At 51.4% G+C, this 19,913-nt stretch overlaps 1 protein-coding gene across 1 annotated transcript in view; it reads right to left on the bottom strand.

Moving 5' to 3' along the window:
* Positions 1-3,261: 3,261 nt before the first annotated feature.
* Positions 3,262-19,913, bottom strand: part of MGAT5B (alpha-1,6-mannosylglycoprotein 6-beta-N-acetylglucosaminyltransferase B) — a 68,350-nt gene continuing 51,698 nt past the window's right edge. The window contains exons 12-17 of the mRNA XM_082371718.1: positions 12,399-12,554; positions 11,191-11,337; positions 10,887-11,003; positions 5,706-5,780; positions 5,057-5,313; positions 3,262-4,527 (exon numbers count right to left, since the gene is read on the bottom strand). Of these exons, the coding sequence (XP_082227844.1) occupies positions 4,329-4,527; positions 5,057-5,313; positions 5,706-5,780; positions 10,887-11,003; positions 11,191-11,337; positions 12,399-12,554 (951 nt within the window). The 3' untranslated portion in view covers positions 3,262-4,328. The remainder of the gene's footprint in view (positions 4,528-5,056; positions 5,314-5,705; positions 5,781-10,886; positions 11,004-11,190; positions 11,338-12,398; positions 12,555-19,913) is intronic.

Genomic DNA, 19,913 nt, shown 5'->3' with positions numbered 1-19,913 from the left:
TATGTTAACCCATAACTATATATGCTTGCTGTAGACTTATAGTCGTATAAGTTCAAATACATTCTACAAGATCTACATTTTTTTACGCCTCTCCCCCACATTTTGTGATTTTGACGTCCTATTTTACATCCACATGTTTATCCTTTGCTGTTAATTATAGTTATAATCACTTTTACAAAAATATTTTGATTGTCTTTTAATCTATGTACTGGCTTATTTAAGTGATCTTCAGTCCTTTGATATATTTGCTTTTCCTATTGTGTTTTTCCCTTTCCTATTGATCCTTCTTTTCTATTTAGAGAAGGTCTTTCAATATTTCTTTTAGGTTAGGTTAAGTATTGCTGTATTCTTTTAGTTTTTGCTTGTCTGAGAAATTCTTAGTGTCTCCTTCTATTCTAAATGATAATCTTGCTGGGTAGAGTATCCTAGGTTGCAGATTTTTCCTTTTCAGAACTTTGAATATATTATCCCTGCTGGCCTGCAAGGTTTCTGTAGAGAAATCAGCTGATAGCCGTATGAGGGTTCGTCTGTAACTGACACTTTTTCTCTTGCTGCCTTTAGAATCCTCTATCTTTAACTTTTACCATTTTAATTATGACATGTCTTGGTGTGGGTCTGTTTGGGTTCATCTGTTTGGGACCCTCTGTGTTTCCTGTACCTGGATAACTGTTTCCTTCTCTAGGTTTGGGAAGTTTTCAGCCATAAGTTCTTCAAATACATTTTAAATCCCCTTTTCTTCTCCTTCTGGAACCCCTATTATGTGTAGGTTGGCACATTTTATATTATTCCATAGATCTCGTATATTGCCTTCATTTTTTAAAAAAATTTGTCTTTCCGTCTGCTGTTCTGATTGGGTGATTTCCATTATTCTGTCTTCCAGATCACTTATTTGTTCTTCTGCATTATTTACTCTGCTATTCATTGCCTTTAGCTCAGTTTTTATCTTGGCAATTGAGTTGTCTAATTTTGACTGGTTCCTCTTTATAGTTTCTAGTCCCTCGTTACAGTGATCTATATTTCTATCAATAATCTTTCTTCATTCCTTTAACATTTTTATTACCTCCTTTTTGAATTTGGGGTCTGGTCAACTGAAGAGGTCTGTTTCACTGTTTGTTTTTTCAGGGGATTTCTCTTGTTCTTTTAATTGGGAGTAGCTCCTCCACTTTTTCATTTGACTTAAATTCTCTGTCTCTGAATTTAGGAGAAACAGTTTTCTACTGTGGTCTCTAAGGGCTGTTTTTACGTGGGAGTGACCCGGTATAGACTGTGTGAGTCCAATATTTTTGGCGTGAGGGCTGTTTTTGGTACGGATGTCTGCCACATCTTTCCTCAGGGTGTGCTGGCTGCTGTCCCTTTGATAGGGGGTGTGTTTGGTGTTGTGGTGACCAGAGCCTGCACTGGATGTTGGGTGGGTCCTCCTCTTCGCTCTGTGGTTGTCACAGCTATGTTGGGGGCAGGTAGGTGGGACTGGAGCACTCCCGCTGGGAAAAGAACCCTTGTGAATTCCTCCCCAGGGGTTACCCACAGGGGACATGCAATTCTGTGATGCTGCCCGCCACCCAGTGTGCCTACCAACAAAGTCGGCTGCTGCTGGACCTGCCCCTGGACCTGCCCCTGCTGAGGGAGTGCTGATAATAGGCTCAGATGTCAGCCCTGCCCCGCAGTGCATGCGCTCACAGAGCCCATGGCCACTGTAGTCACGCCCCACCTGAGCACGCTGACAGCAGGGGTCTTATATGGCAGACTCGCGCCCCGTCTTGCACGTGTTAACAGTGGTGCCCAGACCACATTCCAGGCCCTTTGGGCTGCTTCCACACAGCTAAATCAAGTCTTCTCCCTGGGTCTGTCCGCTGAAGCCCCAGCCACTGTGCATATTAGCAGGAGCATGTTTCGGGCTGAGAAGTGTGGAGACGTGGCAGCTGTCAGTGCTGGTCTCTCTCTACCCTGCCTGGCAGCAAGTCAGCACCCACACACACCTCCCGAGCAAAGTCCAGGCCACTCCAGCGCCCTGTCTGCCCCAGCTGGCCTCCCAAATGACGAAGGGGGATCCCAAGACAAAGGACCCTTTCCTCTTTCAGAGCTTCCTCCCAGGGGCCCAGTTTCCATCCTGCTTTGTTTTTTTTTTCTTCTGTCCTACCTGGTTACAAAGAGATCTTTCTTACAGCTTTGGTTGTGAAAGATCTTCTGCCAGCTTTCAGTTGGTTTTCTGGGAGAACTGTTCCACATATAGATGTATTTTTGATGTTTGTGGCGGGAGGTGAGCTCTGTGTCCTTCTACTCCATCTTTTTTTTTTTTAATTTTTGGCTGCATTGGGTCTTCGTTGCTAGGCACGGGCTTTCTCTACTTGTGGCGAGCGGGGGCTACTCTTCATTGTGGCGTGCGGGCCTCTCATTGCGGTGACTTCTCTTGCTGCGGAGCATGGGCTCTAGGCTGCAGGCTTCAGTAGTTGTGGCGCACGGGCTTAGTAGTCGTGGCTCATGGGCTCTAGAGCACAAGCTCAGTAGTTGTGGCGCACGGGCTTAGTTGCTCCGTGGCATGTGGGATCTTCCCAGACCAGGGCTCAAACCCGTGTCCCCTGCCTTGGCAGGCGGATTCTTAACCACTGTGCCATCAGGGAAGCCCCTACTCTGCCATCTTGATCTCCCTCCCCTAGTCAGTCTTCTTATGACGACCTGGCTCAGGCTCTCATCAAAATGCGTTTATGTTCTCTGACCTCACAGCAACCACAGCCAGCAGAGGCCAGCCCCAGGCGAACAGAACTGGATCCAGCCCTGCTGGTCAAGCAGGGTCCCTGGAGTCACAGTGCCAGAGTGGCAGGAGGGGCCATGGACTTCTGGCACCCGCAGTGACTTCCTTTAGGCAGGCTGACACAGCACCAACTTTGTAGATGGAATGACAATGTGGAGGAGGAGGAGGAGGGGCCCCGGGGCCCCAGATATACACCCTCCCCACCCAGGGTGTTCACACCCCCTCACTCCTCCAGGCCTGGGCATCCCAGGAAAAGACGAGAAATAGCATAGCTCCTCCTCTGCACCTCACGTCCCAATAAAATATTTATTATTTCAAGAAATCTTTAAAAAAAAGAGAGAGAAAAGAGTATCTCTATTGCTTTCCCCCGACAGGTCAGGTCCTTGGTGACTGTTGAGTTTCTGTGGCCACAGGAGCTGCCCAGGCCGGGAGGGCTCTCGGCCCCGCCCTCTGGACTCAGGGCCCTGCGGCTGCCTCCCTGGAAGGGAGGAGGGGCAGGCCTAGGTGGGTGGGGGGGGCAGTGTTTCTGACGGCCCGATCTGTTTCCTCAGGCAGCGCTCAGGGTGAAGGGGAAGGCATGCCACACGGATGGACGGCTGGATCCAGAGGCGGTTTGAGGCTGGAGGAAGCTGGAGGTCAGGGACACGGACGCAGCATTGATGGGGCAGGGGTGGCTACGTGGGGGTAGCAGGCCTGGGCATCCAGGAACTGGGCCACGTGTGCCATGGGGCTGAAGCTTCATCCCAAGCCTACAAAAGATGCTTAGGAGGTGGGGGCAGGGTAGATTCTAGAGCCTGTTCTCAGAGGCTGGGGTGGGGACTGAGGCTTTGGAAACAAATCCACGGTCTGGAATCGCAGTCATGCTGGGATAGGTTTCAGGAAATGCCCAAAGTGAAGAAAGTTGGAATAAGCAAGAGGGAAACAATTCAACCCAGGGTCTAAGTGGTCCCTGCAACCCTAACTGTGGTGCCCAAGTGTGGAAAGGAGGGGGAATTTGGGAAAGCAGGAGGGGTGGGGCTAAGGAGGAGGCATGAACAGGGTCCCCCAGCCTGGCCTTCCCCCAGTCCCCGGCCCTTTCTGTCCACACCCCAAACAACTCCACAGGGACAAGGCTGGCCCCTCACGCATCACTCCCCACTCTGTGGACCCTCCAGTGGGCCACTGGGCAAGCATCACCCTGCTTCCTCTATCGTACGCCCAGAGGCCCCATCCTTGAGCCCAAGAAGGACAAAGGCCCTCACTCCATCTGGTCCAGATCTGGTCTTGCACAAAGCAAGGGGCCTCCGACCACCTGCTCCCGGGCCAGTGGGACCCTCTCACCAACCCCCAGCTGCTTGGCCACAACGCTGCCACGAGCCCTCAGGGTGAGAACAAGGAGCCTGCCTAGGGCGGGCACCAGGCACTCGGGCGGAGTTGCCTCCCTCCCCAGACCTGCGCACCTATCATCAGCTCGGCCCACATCCCGGCCAAGAAAGGAGGCTCCAGCCTGGGGGCGTTGAGCGGGTAGGGCGGGTCGCTGGAGCTCGGAATCTGCTGGTGCTTTCTCCTGCGGCGGGGAGGGCCAGCCGGGTGGGCGCCCTCACAGACAGTCCTGGCACAAGGCCACCTGGCCCTTGCGGAAGTCTCGGCAGGGGCAGAGCCGGCGGTACTTGGTGCTGGAGCCGGCGCAGCTGAAGAGCAGAGGCTCTTTCTGCAGGAAGCACTCCTGGCCCGGCTGGGCAAAGGCCGGGTACAGGTGGTTCATCTCCGACTCGGTGCCATCACAGGGCACCTGCAGCCTGGGTGGGCACCAAAGAGGTGGTCACTCAGCGTGCGGGGTAGGGGCCGCCCCAGCCTGGCACTGCCCACTCCCTCTTCCTGGCCCATCCCATTCCAGACCCAGGGAGATGTCTCTAGGAGGCGCCAGGACAAATGCTGGAATGCAGCTCCTTCTCCCCGCTGCTGTGAGAGAGGAGAGTGGGCAGGAGGGCGGGGGCCCCAGGCTCGCCCATCAGGAGGAACCTGGGGCAGCTTCTGTGGCCTGGACCTAGAAGATGCCCAGACAGGCTGGGCAGGGGGCTGAGGGAGGGATGAGGAGGTCAGGAACTGGGCAGGGAGCTTCCCCTAGTGGTTTGGGGCAGAGGCTTTGCCAAGAGTGGGCAGCTGTGCTGTGGATACCTGCCCGGAAGGTCCCTTCTGGATCCTTCCTGACTCACTGGAAAGCACTGCATGCCCCCACCGCTGGCAGGGCCGGGGGCAAGGCGGCCACGGGAGCAAAGGAGCTACAGGTGAGGTCAGCTGGGCCGGGTCGGGCCGGGGCTCACTCACGTCTGGAAGGCGTCCTGGCTGTTGAGGAAGGGGAAGAAGGAGGGCTCGCAGATCAGCCCGTGGTCCAGGCAGGCGTCCGTGCAGGCCCTCCCAGCGGCGGCCAGCCAGGCCCGGAGGGAGTGCGCTGGGGGCCAGGCCCCGGGGGCCAAGCTGGCGTTGCGGGCCCACTTGAGGTGAGTGGCGTTGGGGGCCAGGATGAAGGGGCTCTCCGGGGCTCGGGCCCCTGGGGGGGCAGGGCCTGGGGCTGCACAGAAGTCCTGCCCAGAGGAAAGCAGTGTCAAGAGGGGAAATGGAATACCTCACTCCCAACTCATCCTGTGGGTAGGGGTTGCAGGGGGAGGGTCTTCCCTACTCCCCACTCACTACTAAACTTCTAAACAACTTTGTAATAAAAATGAAAAATGAGTCTTTGCGTTTCTGTGCTGTGATATGGGGGTTGGGACTCAAGCTGGGGGCCCAGGACAGGGGCGCCCCAGGCCTGGTCTCTGAGCAGTACTGCTTGGCCCCGCCCATCTCCAACCCCACGGGGAAGGAAACAGACTGGAGAAGGACCTGGAGGTTAAAGCACGCCGCACCCTGGGCAGAGGTGGGCCCTCAGACACTGGAGCCAGCTCAGCCCCTGGAGACAGAGAGCGGGGGACCCACCTACCTGGTGCTGGATGTAGGCATGGACCCGCTCCAGCATCCCCTCACACGTGTACTCGTAGGGCAGGTAGGGGTCCACCTGTGTGAGAGACAGGCAGACACATGGGGCAGGAGAAGCCCTGGGCCTCCCCAGACCTGGCTGCTCGGCCCTGGGAGCAGAGATCTGGGGGCTCTCACGGCCTGCACCCAGGGAGCCGACCATCCTATCCACGCAGATGCCCGCTCCCCGGTGCGCCCTTCAGTGGCCCTCGGGGGGGCTCACGATAGCTCATCCCTCCCTGGCCCCCTCCCAGTTCCACGGAGCTTCTCCTCTTTCCGTAAAGCTCAGCATTCCATCCCCTCCTCGGCTGTGATGCCTGCTCTTCCCCAGCCAACCACTGGACGCACCATCCCCTCTTAGACGTCACCTCCTCCAGGAAGCAGACCCAGAGCTCCACCCCCACTCCTGTTAAAGGACCACTTTCCTTTGCACCCACCCCAGACTTCCCCAGTAGAGAATTAGTGCCTGTGTCATCATTTCTGATTTATCCCTGGTCTCTCTCAGGTCATAAGGCCCATGGGCTGTGGGACCACGACTTGTTCACCATTGAATCCCTGGTGCCTGGCACGATGCCTGGTACACAGCGGTCACTGAGGAACTAGTCGTGGAATGAAAAAGCATCCCCAGCTCTGCCTGTGTTCTGCCCAAGATGTGGAAGTTTCATGCAAAGCAACACAGGGCATCTCCCAGCCTGATGGAACGAGATGACATTTGTAAAGCTTCCTGCCCAGACCAGGCACCCAGGAGCTACATGAACTAGGTGCCCCCAAATGGAGGCTACATACCGTCAGTCTAAATATCAGAGTTACAGGACAGCGCACGCCGGGGCCGACGGGAGCATATGGATTTGGTAGCTGGGGCGCAAGGAGCAAGGGGGACAGAAGAGGTGATGAGGAGGCCGCCTCCCCAGCGCGGGGACCCCCCACCTCCTCTCCACTCCTCTTACCTGGCCACCCCCTCCCTGTTTACAGCAACCCTCGGTGGCCCAGCACACAGCCTCTTTGGAGGAAACTGTCGGCCAGGTGGGCGGGAGGTGAGATCGCGGTGACATGGGAGATGGTCCATCTCAGACTCAGAGGAAGGTCTGTTTTAGCCTTTGACCCCACCTCCCACTCCCCAACATGTGTGTTGGCACCATACCCAGCCCAGCCGCCTCCTGTTAATGCCGTTTCCCTGCCAGCAGCTCCAGAAATCAGGCAGTTTCAGCCCAGGTAGTGAAATCTTGCGGGCCTGCCCAAGTCCTTTCTCCTCATCAGAGATGGGTGTGTCAGAACCCAATCAGGCTGCGCTGGGTCCTGCCTCCTGTAGACCCCAGCTCGAAGGGCTGGAGGCCCACCCTGGGCCCTCTGGCCAAGGGGACATCCCCGACTTCAAGCTGAGGAGGGTCTCAGGGAAGCAGCAGCTGCCACCAGGACCGATTCTCGGGACAAGGCCCCACCCATCTGACCTTGCCCCGGTTCTGACTTCACCTACACTGTGAGCAGGTGTCCTTAATCCTGGGGCAGTTCCGGGGTCCCAGAGAATCCCCAGGTCCACATCCAGCCACCACTTCACAGCCCATCAACCAGCACAGCCTTTCCAGCCCTGAGCTCCACACAGCCAATCCCAACCCCAGCGGATGGCCACCGAGGCCCCGGCCGCCGGCTGCTGCCCCAGGGGATCCCCAGTCACCTCGGGTCCAAGACTTCAAGTCCTGGTTATAAATAAACCCCCCAGAGAAGAGACTTCCCCTCCAAATATCACTCTGCCTGCTCCTGGCGGCAACCAGCGAGTTATCCCCGCGTGGTCTGAAGCCCGTCACGTGGTGATTCTAAGCCCCCCTCCACCCGTGCGAGGGAGGGGACCATTCGCAGCAGCCACCTGCCGTGGCTCTCGCACCGGAGGAGCCAGCCTGCCTGGAAATCACCCCCATTAGGTCTAATTACAGGTGTGCACGGTGATCCGTCTCGACAGAATGGCAGCTGCTGGTCCTGCCGGGATTGCTGGCCTGTGATAATGAGAGCGGAAGGGGGCGGGAGCAGGTGCTGGCATCCCTCCCCCCCACCTCCTTCCTCTCACCTCGAATGGCCTCACCCTAGACGGAGGGCAAACCCACCCCCACCTGGAGCCTCCTCGCTGCTTGCTGGGTGGAGGACAGCTGGGCTGGCGCCTCAGGTCTCTCTCACCCCCTCCTCCTCCCTCACCCTGCAAAAGGCCCCATGACTTGCAGCAGCTGCGTCCCCTGATGCTGGCCCTCATTCGCTCTCTCAGTTCCTGCCAGCTGTTTCTAAGTCAGTTTCCTAAAACAGGATGATCAGAGTTACCCACGGTGCTTGTTTAAAACGCAAACTCCAAGGCCGCACCGGTCCTTTTAAATCAGACGCTGGGGATAGGCCCAGGAATCTGCATTTTAAACACCTCCCAGGCAATTCTTGGGTAAAGGGTTAACTGCCCAAGAGTCAGGGTCGGGGGGGCGGGGGATGGCTAAAGGCAGGGGGGACCACGGGCTGGTTTGGGGTCCAGCTGCAAGTCAGCCTGACGAATTTGCAATACCTTGGTTCCTGGACCCTTTTGTTATTGATTTTTAATTAACTAACAATTAAACAGATGTTCACGTTTTAAAAAATCAAGAGAAAACAAGGCAAAGTAAGTTCTCCTCTGACCCCAGATGCCCAGCCCCTTCCCCAGGGCAGGCACTGTTGTCAATTTCTCGTGTGTCCAACCAGAAATAACGCGTGAACAGATGATCATGCTCACATGCACAGACGCCCCTCAACATACACCCCTGTTTAGGTCTGCAGCGGGGAACGTGGCCCTCCACAGGGCTGGGATCTCGCTCACTCAGCCTCACAAGGGATCTTGAAGGTGGAGCCAGACCTGAGGCCTGGGGGTGGACAAAAGCCGTCCTGGTCCCCTTCCCACGCCGCCCCTGCCCCCCTGGGGTGGAAGCCCCAGAGGGCTGCTTTTGCAACGGGTGGGGAGAGGGAGGGTGGGGAGAGGGAGGGTGGGGAGAGGGAGCAGGATGGGGGTCCCCCAGGGCAGCTTCCCACAGCGCCCTCCCCCGTACCGTCTGTCGGGGGCTGGGGTCTTTCTCTAGCTTGCTCAGCTCAGTGTTGAGAGCTGACACCTGGCCTCCCCGGTTCAGCCTCAGCCAGCGATGGATGGAGTTGGGGGAAAACCACCCCGGTTTCCTCATTTCTCAGGACAATCTGGGATGCGAGTACCCCACCTCTCGGAGGTCCCCGCCGGCATTGAGCACCAGGTGCCTGAAGGCAGGGGTAACCTTGATAACACACCCTGACTCACTGGCACCCCAGGACCTTCCTTCCTGAGATCACCCCCCAAATAAACTACTTGTGCTCAAATCCCTGCCTGGGGTCAGCTCCAGGAAGAACCCAATCTCAGTCCGGGACCCGGAGGAACTTCCAGCAGAGGAGGATTTGTTTAAGCGGATGCTTAAGAGGGGGCGGAGGGCTCTCCCTGCACCACTGGTGGAGGTCCAGGGGTTCAGCCACTTCGCGGGTCAACCTGGCCACATCTGCCACAACCAGAGATGCACCTAGGCTGTGACACAGCAGTTTTCTTGGTACTTTCACTAGAGAAACACTCACACCCAGACAGGAGGGAAGGACGAGGGTGGGGTGGGTAGAGGAAGGGAGTGGGCAGGGTGGGCAGGGATTTTCTGGGGTCATTTGCTGAGGGGGTGGGCTAAGGCTGGGAGTGCTGAATGGGAGGGACTGATCCACAGGATGCAGGAGGGTGTTAAAAAGAAAAAAAAATGCAGGGACTTCCCTGGTGGCGCAGTGGTTAAGACTCTTGAGCTCCCAGTGCAGGGGGCCCGGGCTCAGTCCCTGGTCAGGGAACTAGATCCCACATGCCGCAACTAAGAGTTCGCATGCCACAACTAAGGAGTCAGCGAGCCGCAACTAAGGACCCCGCCTGCCATAACTAAGACCTGGTGCAACCAAATAAATAAGTAAAATTTTAAAAAACAAAACTGGCAGTCCAGTGGTTAGGACTTGGCACTTTCACTGCCGGGGCCTGGATTCAATCCCTGATCAGGAAACTAAGATCCTGTAAGTTGCATGGCACGACCAAAAACAAATTTAAAAAAATATGCAACCCTGTCTCACGGTCAGGACAACCAGGCAGGACTCTGGACCCAAAGCTAAGCCCTTCGGACTGTATGGGGCATCGATGCGCGCTGGCCTCTGCCCCGAGCCCGGCAGTGTCCCCAGCTCCCCAGACAGCTGTGTGTCCTCCTGGGCAGGGCTCTCCCTTGTCGTGGCCCCTGCCCCAGCAGCCTAATGCTCTCTGACTCTGCCACAAGTCTGCCCAGAGCAGCACAACCACCCCCAGCCCCCCGCCAGGGAGGGCACGCTCGGTGACCTTGGTGATGGGCAGAGAAGGGGACCTGACAGGAGTGGGATTTTTTGCTCAGCCTGGTGTCCGAGCGACAGCAAGAAATGGGTCCAGAGGGATCACGGCAAGCAGAGCCGCCCCTCCCCGTGCTCACACAGTCCGACCGCTTCTCAAAATGAAGGCCCCACGAGAGCGCACACGCACAGGGAGCCATCAGAAGCCACGGAGGTGCCCACCGAGGAGAGGAGCTGCACAAACCCCTCCTTGCCCTCCGCCCACACCCACCAACACTTACTTGCTGGAGGAAACGCAGAACGCTCTATCCACTTGCTATGCAAAGGCGGCACCACCCAGACCTGGTTTGAAATGCAGGGCTTCAGCCCCACCCAACTTGCTGACTCTGAACCTGAGCTTTAACAAGATCCCCAGGTGATCTGTGTGCACATTATCGTCTGAGAGGTGCTGCTAAACGACCACAAAGACAGTGGAGTTCGAAGAACCTTCACGCATTCATCCTGAAAACATTTACTCAGCACTTAACCTGTGCTGGGAGTGCTCACAGGACCCGGCCCCCAGAGACACGCGATAAATGATTCTGGATCCAGGGCTGCCGTGTAAGGTTGTGCAGGTTGCTCACGGCACAGAGGCAGGTCTTCCCCCCACTCCTTCAACAAACACACACGCATCCAAGTTGCCAACCCAGGCCTGCAAGTCTGAATTCACCAAGAGGAGCATCTTTTTTCTAATTATAGCAAAGACCCAAAGTCTAGGATATTGGTGGTCCCGACTGGATCCGAGTCTCACCTGGGTTCTCATGATGGCCTTGATGGCCGCTTCAAGCTCCTCTGAGTTGTTGTAGTTGACGGTCCACACGTGGGGCTTGCCAATGAACTTCTCTGCGTAGGGATGCTGGGAGAACACCTAGCCAGGGCACAGAGACGGGACGCTTCTCCCTCTGCCTGCCAAGCTGGGCTGCGTGAAGAGCAGGAGCCCCCCACCCACCTGTCCCATCTCTCCCTTCACCCCATGTCTCAGTCTCCCCCTTCCAGGAACTGCAGGGGTCCCATCTCGGACCCTCCCAATGTGGGACCAGGCCCTTCCCACTCACCTCTCTGGAGGTGGGTTTGCCCCGGAAGAACTCATGGTTGAGCGAGCTGTGGGGCGGGCTGAAGCGAGACTGCAGGAAGACGCAGCCGTTGGCGATGGCCTCCAGCGGGGCAGGGCCCTCATAGGGGAAGCCAAAGCCTATGAAGAGCTGCAGAACCGAGGCGGCACGACGGTCAGGGAAGGTTGGGTATCACAACCCAGGAGCCCCAGGAAGCTGGGAGCGAGGCTGGGGTTGGGACATTCACAGGAGGCAGCTGGGGCAGCAGAGAGCCCAGAGCAGCTGTGTGCCTCAGCCATTGTGAAATCAGGACGTCTAGTTAGGTCATATCAATGGCCTCCTCCTGCTCTAAAGGCTATGATTCTGGAGGAGAAAAGAACAAGGGTTCCCAAGCTTAGAAGGCTTCAGGCCACTCCTACAGCTGACCTCAAAGGACCTTTACTCATTCACCCAAAAAACATTCATTCAGTACCTGACTTGTACTAGGAGTGCTCATAGGGTTGGCCCCTGAAAGGTGATCAATAAGTGCTTCTGAATCTGGGGTTGCCATGTAGGGTTGTTCAGGTTGCTCACTGCACAAAGATACCCTCTCTCCACCCCGACACACACACACACACACACACACACACACACACACACACACACACACACACATCCAAGAGGCCTGAAGAAATAAGTTATGGTGAGAACAGGAGAGGACCTGGCAGCTGGCTAAAGACCCTCCAGCCTTAGCTGATGCTTCAGGGCCCAACAGCAGGATCACGCTCCAGGGACACAGCTCAGGGAATTCCAGAAGCAGTTCGTCAGAACTAGTGGCCCGAGGGAACTCCAGCCATTTGCCCCCAGCCTGCGCTTCCACCCTCTCAGTGGCTCTGAAAGCCAGGTCCAGGAGTCAGCTGGGCTGGACTGCTGTTAAGGGCGGGGTGGGGGCAGGTGGGCAGCCCAACTCGTCTTCACCATCACTGAGCCCCACTCAGGTCCCTTTCACTGTGGGGCCTCCCCTGCCTGATGGGCATCCCCATCTCCGCCCCCAGCTCTGACCAGCCCCTAAGAGGCCCGGACACGAGGCTCAGGGCAGCAGAATGTGCTGGGCATGTCCACACGTAGAGGGGGCCACAAGTGATGGTGGCAGTCATGGCAGGCACGTATGGGCACCTCCTGGACATCTATGGCCGGGCTGGGGTGAGGATGGAGGACGGGGTGGGGCTCACTTTGGCCTTGCGCAGCAGCTGCTGGAACTCAGGCTGCGGCAAGAGGCCGTGGTTCTTCACGAAGGCCGGGACTTCGGGGGGCCGCTGGCTCTCGTAGTACACGGTGCCGTGGATCTCCATGTACTTGTTCAGGATGCTCAGGAACTTCTCCTTCCCCTGGAAGAGGAGGAGGAGGGGATGGGAGCCTTGCTCCAACCTCAGACGGCAGAGCCAGCTGAAGAGACACCCCTGGTCAGGAAGTCGGAAAACATGGGGCCAGTCTCAGGTCGGCCCCTAACCAGCTGTGTGACCCTGAGGAGGCCCCTGCCCTCTCTGGTCCTCAATTTCTTTATCTATGAGTTACAGAGGTTGGATTAGACCAGAGGCCTCCGGACTATTTTTAGCCATGGACCTGTTTTCTTTCCAAAGGTCTCCTATAGAGACCAACATTTAATTGTATCCAGCTGGAGCTACTTGGCCTCCCCTGAATCCCTGATGACCTCCAAGGACCTCTGAGGAGGCATGGAGCATAGGTGAATAGATAACACCTCAGCGTCTGGGCACCCATCTGACCCTACGGCCAGGGCCCTGAGCTGGGAGCTGTGGTCAGTGTAGGACCTCGACAGGAATAAGCATGGGATCGGCTGCTGGGTTCTATTTTTTAGAGCTTTTCTGAGGCTTGCAGAAGAGAGGGAGGGGAAAGTAGCTTCGAGATCACGGAGAAGGGTGGGGCGTGGGGCTCTCTTCAGGAAGGATTAGTTCCCAACAGGCCAATGGGTCAGAGGAAAAGAACTCATGGTTCCCCACGTCCCGCCGGCCAGCATGAGATCAGACCACCAGGAGCTCCAGCCCAGGTTTACTTTACAAACCACAGCTCTTGAAGAATATTATCAATGGACATCAGAATAATTGTTAACAATTCACATTTTGAAACTCAAACTGTATACATTTTTCACAAGGAGGCCTTCCACTTTGGGTAATGCAGATCAGCCCTGCCTCTGAGAATGACCAGGAAAAACGGGAAAATGTAAAAAACATCTATGAAGGCCCTGAAAAATCTAACAAAGAATGAAGAATTACAAGGCCAAGACCTGGGAGAAGGAGGAAAAGTGATTGCTGAGGCCAGTGTTGGGGTTGGTTTTCCTCCTGGGGGCACCTGCTGATTCCAAGGGCAGCATCTAGGCAGCTAAGCAGACCTGGGAGACAAAAGTCAGAGTTCGGGGCCCGCCTAAGATGGGGAGCCCTGACGGAAATCCACACTTTGGGTTGGAACTCTGAGGAGTTACATCCTGGAAGAAAGGGCGGCCCAGAACTAGAGCAGCTCTTGCAGGGGCTGAATCCTTTTAAAATTGTCTCAATCACTATCATTGGTTGAGGTGATCTGGGATTGCTAGGGCCCCAGCTGTAACCTAAGAATAAAAGTAAATCCTGGGGCTTCCCTGGCGGCGCAGTGGTTGGGAATATGGCTGCCAATGCAGGGGACACGGGTTCGAGCCCTGGTCTGGGAAGATCCCACATGCCGCGGAGCGACTAGGCCCATGAGCCACAATTACTGAGCCTGCGCGTCTGGAGCCTGTGCTCCGCAACAAGAGAGGCCGCGATAGTGAGAGGCCCGCGCACCATGATGAAGAGTGGCCCCCACTTGCCACAACTAGAGAAAGCCCTCGCACAGAAACGAAGACCCAACACAGCCATAAATAAAATAAATAATTTAAAAAAAAAAAAAAAAAAGCTCTATGCAAAGGTCTTTAGGGGTTGCAGCCCACTTATTAAAAAAAAAAAAAAAAAAGTAAATCCTCTCTGGAAGAAGAGAGCATCATGCTTGACCTCAAATTATTTCTACAGTTTTTCTTATTCACTTTCCAGAACTACCTAGAGGTAGTTTTTCTCAAAAAGAAAAAAAAAGAAAAGAAAAGAAAAAGGAACCAATAAAATCCCAATCAAAATCCCAGCAGGCTTTTTAAAATAGGAATTGACAAGCTAATTCTAAAATTCATTTGGAAATGCAAGGACCTAGAAGAGACAAAATAACTTTGAAAAAGAAGAAGAAATTGGACAGACTTATATTACCTGATTTCAAGACTTATTATAAAGCTACAGTAATCAAGACAGTGTGATACTGGCATCGAGAGAGACAGATCAACAGAACAGAACAGACAGTCCAGAAATAGACCTACACATGTAGGGTCAATTGAATCCTGACAAAGATGCAAAGACATTTCAGTAGAGGAAGGATAGTCTTTTCAACAAACAGTCATGGATCACTCTATATGCAAAAAAAAAAAAAAAAAAAGGAAAGGGAAGGGAAAAAAGGACTTCAATCCATACTTCATATCATATATAAAAGTTAATTCAAAATGGATCACAGACTTAAATGTGAACCTAAAACTATAAAACTCATAGGAGAAAAATCTTTGTGACCTGGGGTTAGACAAAGATTTCTTGGATACACCAAAAGCACAACCCATAAAAGAAAACACTGGACTTCATTAAAATTAAAAACTTTTGCTCTTTGAAAGATGCTGTTAAGAGAAAGACAAGCCACAGCCTGGCAGAAAAGTTTTGCAAAGCATCTATTTGTTAAAGAACCTATATCCAGAATATGTAAAGAACTCTAACCACTCAATAATAAGAAAATAAACAACCCAATCTTTTAAATGGGCAACATTTTTGAAGGTATTTCACCAAAAAAGATAAATGGAAGACAAATAAGCACACAAAAACATCTTCAACATCCTTAGTCATTAGAGAATTACAAATTAAACCCACAATAAGATACTACCACACACCTGTTAAAACGGCTAAAATTAGAAAGACTGACCATGCAAAGTATTGATGAATTTGTAAAGGAATTGGAACTCTCATACATTGCTGGCAGGATTGTAAAATGGCAAAACCACTTTTCTTAAAACGTTAAACATAGTTCTACAATATGACCCAGCCATCCACTCCTAGGTATTTACCCACAAGGAATGAAAGCAGATGTGTGTACAAAGATTTGTACGTGAATGTTCATAACAGCTTTATTTGTAATAGCCGAATACTGGAAACAACCCAAATGTCCACTAACAGGTGAATGGATAAATAAAGTGTAGTCCATCCATGCAATGGAATACTACTCAGCAATAAAAAGGAATGAACTATCATTACATGCAACAGGATGAAGGAATCTCAAAATAATTATACTCAGTGAGAAAATCCGGACAAAAATGAGTATATACCATATGATTCCATTTATATAAAATTATATTAATAGAAAATGAAAACTAATCCATAGTGACAGAAAGCAGATCACTGGTTGCCTGGAGATGAGGAGGAGAGGAGAGATAGGAGGAAGAGATGCCAAAGGGAAGGAGGAAATTTCAGGGGTGGTGGATCTATTCTCTCTCATGAGTGTGGTGATGGTTTCACATAAGTCAAAAGCCATAAAATTATACACCTTAAACAAGTTTAGTGTATTGCATGTCAATTTTCCCCAATAGAGCTATTAAAATAGATTTTTAAATTTAAAAATTTAAATACCTTTTTTTTTTAAAAAAAAATCGCGTACATAAAGAGACAAGACTATATGATCAACACCCAAGAGACACGACAATAAAAACAGATTCATACGAGATCTATATGCTGGAGCTACCAGGCACAGACTTTAAGATAAACATGCTGAATATAGTCTAGGAGATGGAAGATAAAATTTGAAATCAAATGGAAAAAAAAACCCACAGTGGCAGAAACTAAAGACTAAATGGATGGATTTAACAGCAAATTAAACACAGCTGAAGAGAAACTTCACTTACTGAAAGAACAAAAGAAAACATCCAGAATGAAGCATAGAGAAACTAAAGGATGGAAACTGCAGAAGAGAATGTTGGAGACAAGGGGATATAATGAAGATTTAATGTCTGTGTAAATGGCGTCCCAGAAGTACAGGAGAGAGATTGGGGCAGAAGCAACATTTAAAGAGAGAGTAGCTGAGAGTTTTCTAAAATTAGTGAAAGATCAAACCACAGATCCAAAGAGATCTACAAACTCCACTCAGGATAAAAACAAAACAAAACAAAACAAACAAGCAAAAAACCACACTGAGGCTTATCATAGTAAAACTTCTGAAAACCAAATGGAAGCCTTAAAAGCAGGCAAAGGAAAACACAAAAAAGAAATTACCTTTAAAGGAACAATCAGACCTACACTGACTTCTCAACAGAAATGACAGAAGGCAGAGGACAAGCTAGAATTTGTACATAATGAATATATCCTCTGAGACACTTTTAGAAAATCAAAAACAGCAGTCCCAGACTAAGTTGGTTTCTTCTGGAGACAGACAATGATTCCAAATGGAATCTCAGAGATGTAAGAAGGAACACAGAACAATACAAAGGGTAAATGTAAATGAATATTGACTTCGCAAAACAACAGTAGAAACAACAACAATAATAGTAATAATATATCGTGGGGTATAAAATATTTGGAGAGTATTAAAATACCATAAAACATATAAGTTGGGGCCGGATAGAAATAAAACATTTTAAAGTTCTTTTATAACCCAATGAAACGTAAAAGTATTGGCTTAGACTTTGATAAGTCAAAGGTGCATGTTATAACCTTTAGGGTAGCCTAAAGAGTATAAAAATATTAAGAAGATCAGAACCAAAAGAATATGAGAGTAAAATTAGCTAAAGGAAGGTGGATTTTTAAAAATATATCAATGTAAAAAGATAAGAAATGAGTGGAAAAAGGACATGGAACAGGTAAAAAAAAAGAAAAAAGAAACCAACTAATAAAATGGTAGATTCAAAGCCAAATAATATCAGTAATCACACCAAAATTTTAAAAGGACTACTTATTATAAAACTGAATTATGGCCCTAGAAAAAAATCAAATCAAGGACATAAAGTGTTTAGAAAATGTCTCCAGGGAGATGCAAGAGGGAAGAGATATGGGAACATATGTATATGTATAACTGATTCACTTTGTTATAAAGCAGAAACTAACACACCATTGTAAAGCAATTATACTCCAATAAAGATGTTAAAAAAAAAAAAAAAAGAAAATGTCTCCAAAGCCCCCATTCAACTTCCTGATCCCATGACCAGAGCAGCTATTATTAACAGTTTCTTGCGTGCCTTCCTCAGATCTTTTACGCATTATAAGCAGATGTACATTTTCTTTAAAACACACACATACGTGCACAAATGGGTTCACGTTACATGCACTGTTGAGCAACTTTTTTTCACCTAATCATACACATGTGCGTATTTATGTATGAAAACTTAGTTTTACAAAACAATAATTACTCTTAATACATATAAAGTCCTCTGATATCCTTTTATTCTATTGTTTCTATGTTATTCTGCTTCATTTAAAAGGCTAATCAAGACTCTCTGAGTTAAAAAAAGACAAATACTGCATGATCTCACTCGTATGCAGAATTGAAAAGAGTCAAACTCATAGAAACAGTAGAATGGTGTGTGTCAAGGGCTGGGCAGGGGGGTGGGGTGGGACATATGGGTCAAAGGGGACAAACTTTCAGTTTTAAGATAAATAAATTCAGGGATTTAATGTCCAGCATGGTGATTATAGTTAATAAACCTATATTGTATACTTGAAATTTGCTAAGAGAGTCAATCTTAAATGTTCTCACCACACACGCATGATAACTGAGGCGGTGGATGTGTTCATTAGCTTGACTGTGGCACTCGTTTCACAATATAAATGTTTATCAAGCCATCATGCTGTACACCTTAAATACATACAATTTCTCTTTGTCAATTATACCTCAGTAAACCTGAGGAGAAAAAAAAAAAAAGAAAAACAACCAGAGCCAAGTTGCAGTTTGAAAAGTCCACCTCAGCTCCCCCAGAAGCACGTCTGATGTCTGGAACGTTTCCTCCAACAGCGAGGCTGGGTTTGCTGCGTCCGGACAAGCAGCCTCTCTCGCATCCCTCACTCCCGCTCCCTGGGACAGGCTCTCCTAAAACAGCGGCATCTAAGCCCTAGCCTCCGGCTCTGGGGACCCAGGATAAGACAAGCCTCCTCGGCACAGCATTCACCAAAACCCTCTCCCTGATCCCGGCTGCCGCTCCCCTGAGGATGTGACGACCTCACACCCTCCTCCCTCCTCCGCTTCTCGCCACCTGGTCCCCTGAACTCTAGATGGCATTTGTCCCAGGATGCTGCTGTCATTCCTTTCTTCATCCGGCCACCTGTGCCTTCCTTGGGTCACAAAGACCAGAGCAAAGATGTCTTTTTTTGGAAGCAGCTGCTTTGAGGTCTCTTGCTGTACAGCGTTGCTCCTGGCTATCCCAGAAGCTCCTGAGCTAGAGATACAACTGTTCTCTTCCCGGTCCTCATAACCTCTCATTCTCTTGGGGCAGTTTCTTAACGGTATCTTCTGGTACAAGCAGACACCGTCTGTGCTCGCTCCCTTGCCCGGCACCCCGGGTACCCTGGCAGCCAGCTCGTTTGGCATCAAATGAGGATGACCCCTCGCCCCTCTCCCCACACCTGGCAGTGGGCACTGATGTCTCAGCCAGGGCTTGGACCCGTAGTCCAGCTTAATCCAGAGCTTCTCTCTGCCTCTATCCAAGGCGTCATAACCGAGGAAGCTATGCAGAGTCGGAGTTAAGTGTTCTGGCTCTTAGAGTTAGATGTGGGTTCGAATCCCAGCCGCACCACTTAACTAGCTTGTCACTCTAACCTCGTAGTTGATGGTCAAGTGAGAAAATATATGCGAGCACCTGGCAATAGTAAGCTCTGGATGGACCAGTGTTAGCCATGGCTATGACCTCATAGGGTTGTTGTGGCACAGACCATGAGATGTCCCATAATATCGCTTTCCTCCCCCTTCCTCAGTCACAGAACTCCAGGGCTGAGCTGGGCACCTGGTTGCCAGGGGCACAGCCACTTCCAGCATCCCCTGAGACTGGGCATGGCCATGGGACCGAGACCCAGCCACAGGGCCATATGGGGAAGAGATGCGCATAATGGTCAGGAGATGTCCCTAAACCTGACCTTCCCCTGCCCCTTCTTCTTCCCCCTCCTCCTCCTCCTCCCCCACCCCCTCCCAGCTGGAGGGCAGATGTAATGACTGTGCACTGTTTGTGGTCATCTTAAACGATGAGGCAAGACCAGGGTGGGAACTAAACAGGGCGGGTCAACCGGGGGAGAAGAGCCCCAGGTGTCAGGCCAGGACTGACACCTCCAGAGTTTGAAAACAGAAAAGAAGACATACTTCCATCTTGCCTCAATCACTATTATTCAGGGTTTTTCTGTGACAGCTGGACTTAATCCTAATCAACACAGCATGAGAATCATTAACTAAGATGGTCATGTGACAGGCTTGACACGGGGTACAGGGGCTGCTCAATGTTCCCCACGATCGGCATCTTTATTATTAACCTTTAGCCTCATGCCGCCTGCCTTAGGTCAATAGCCCATCTTAGGAGCTGCCCTGCGCCACGCGGAGCTGGACCCTGACCTCCAGGGCCTGCCTCCCCTCAGAGGGCCCCGGGAAGAGCCTGAGACCCCGCTGTCCCCATC

This window comes from Balaenoptera borealis (assembly GCF_965194805.1).
Source record: "Balaenoptera borealis genome assembly, chromosome: 20".
Lineage (NCBI taxonomy): Eukaryota > Metazoa > Chordata > Mammalia > Artiodactyla > Balaenopteridae > Balaenoptera > Balaenoptera borealis.
This window is presented reverse-complemented; position numbering and strand designations above follow the sequence as displayed.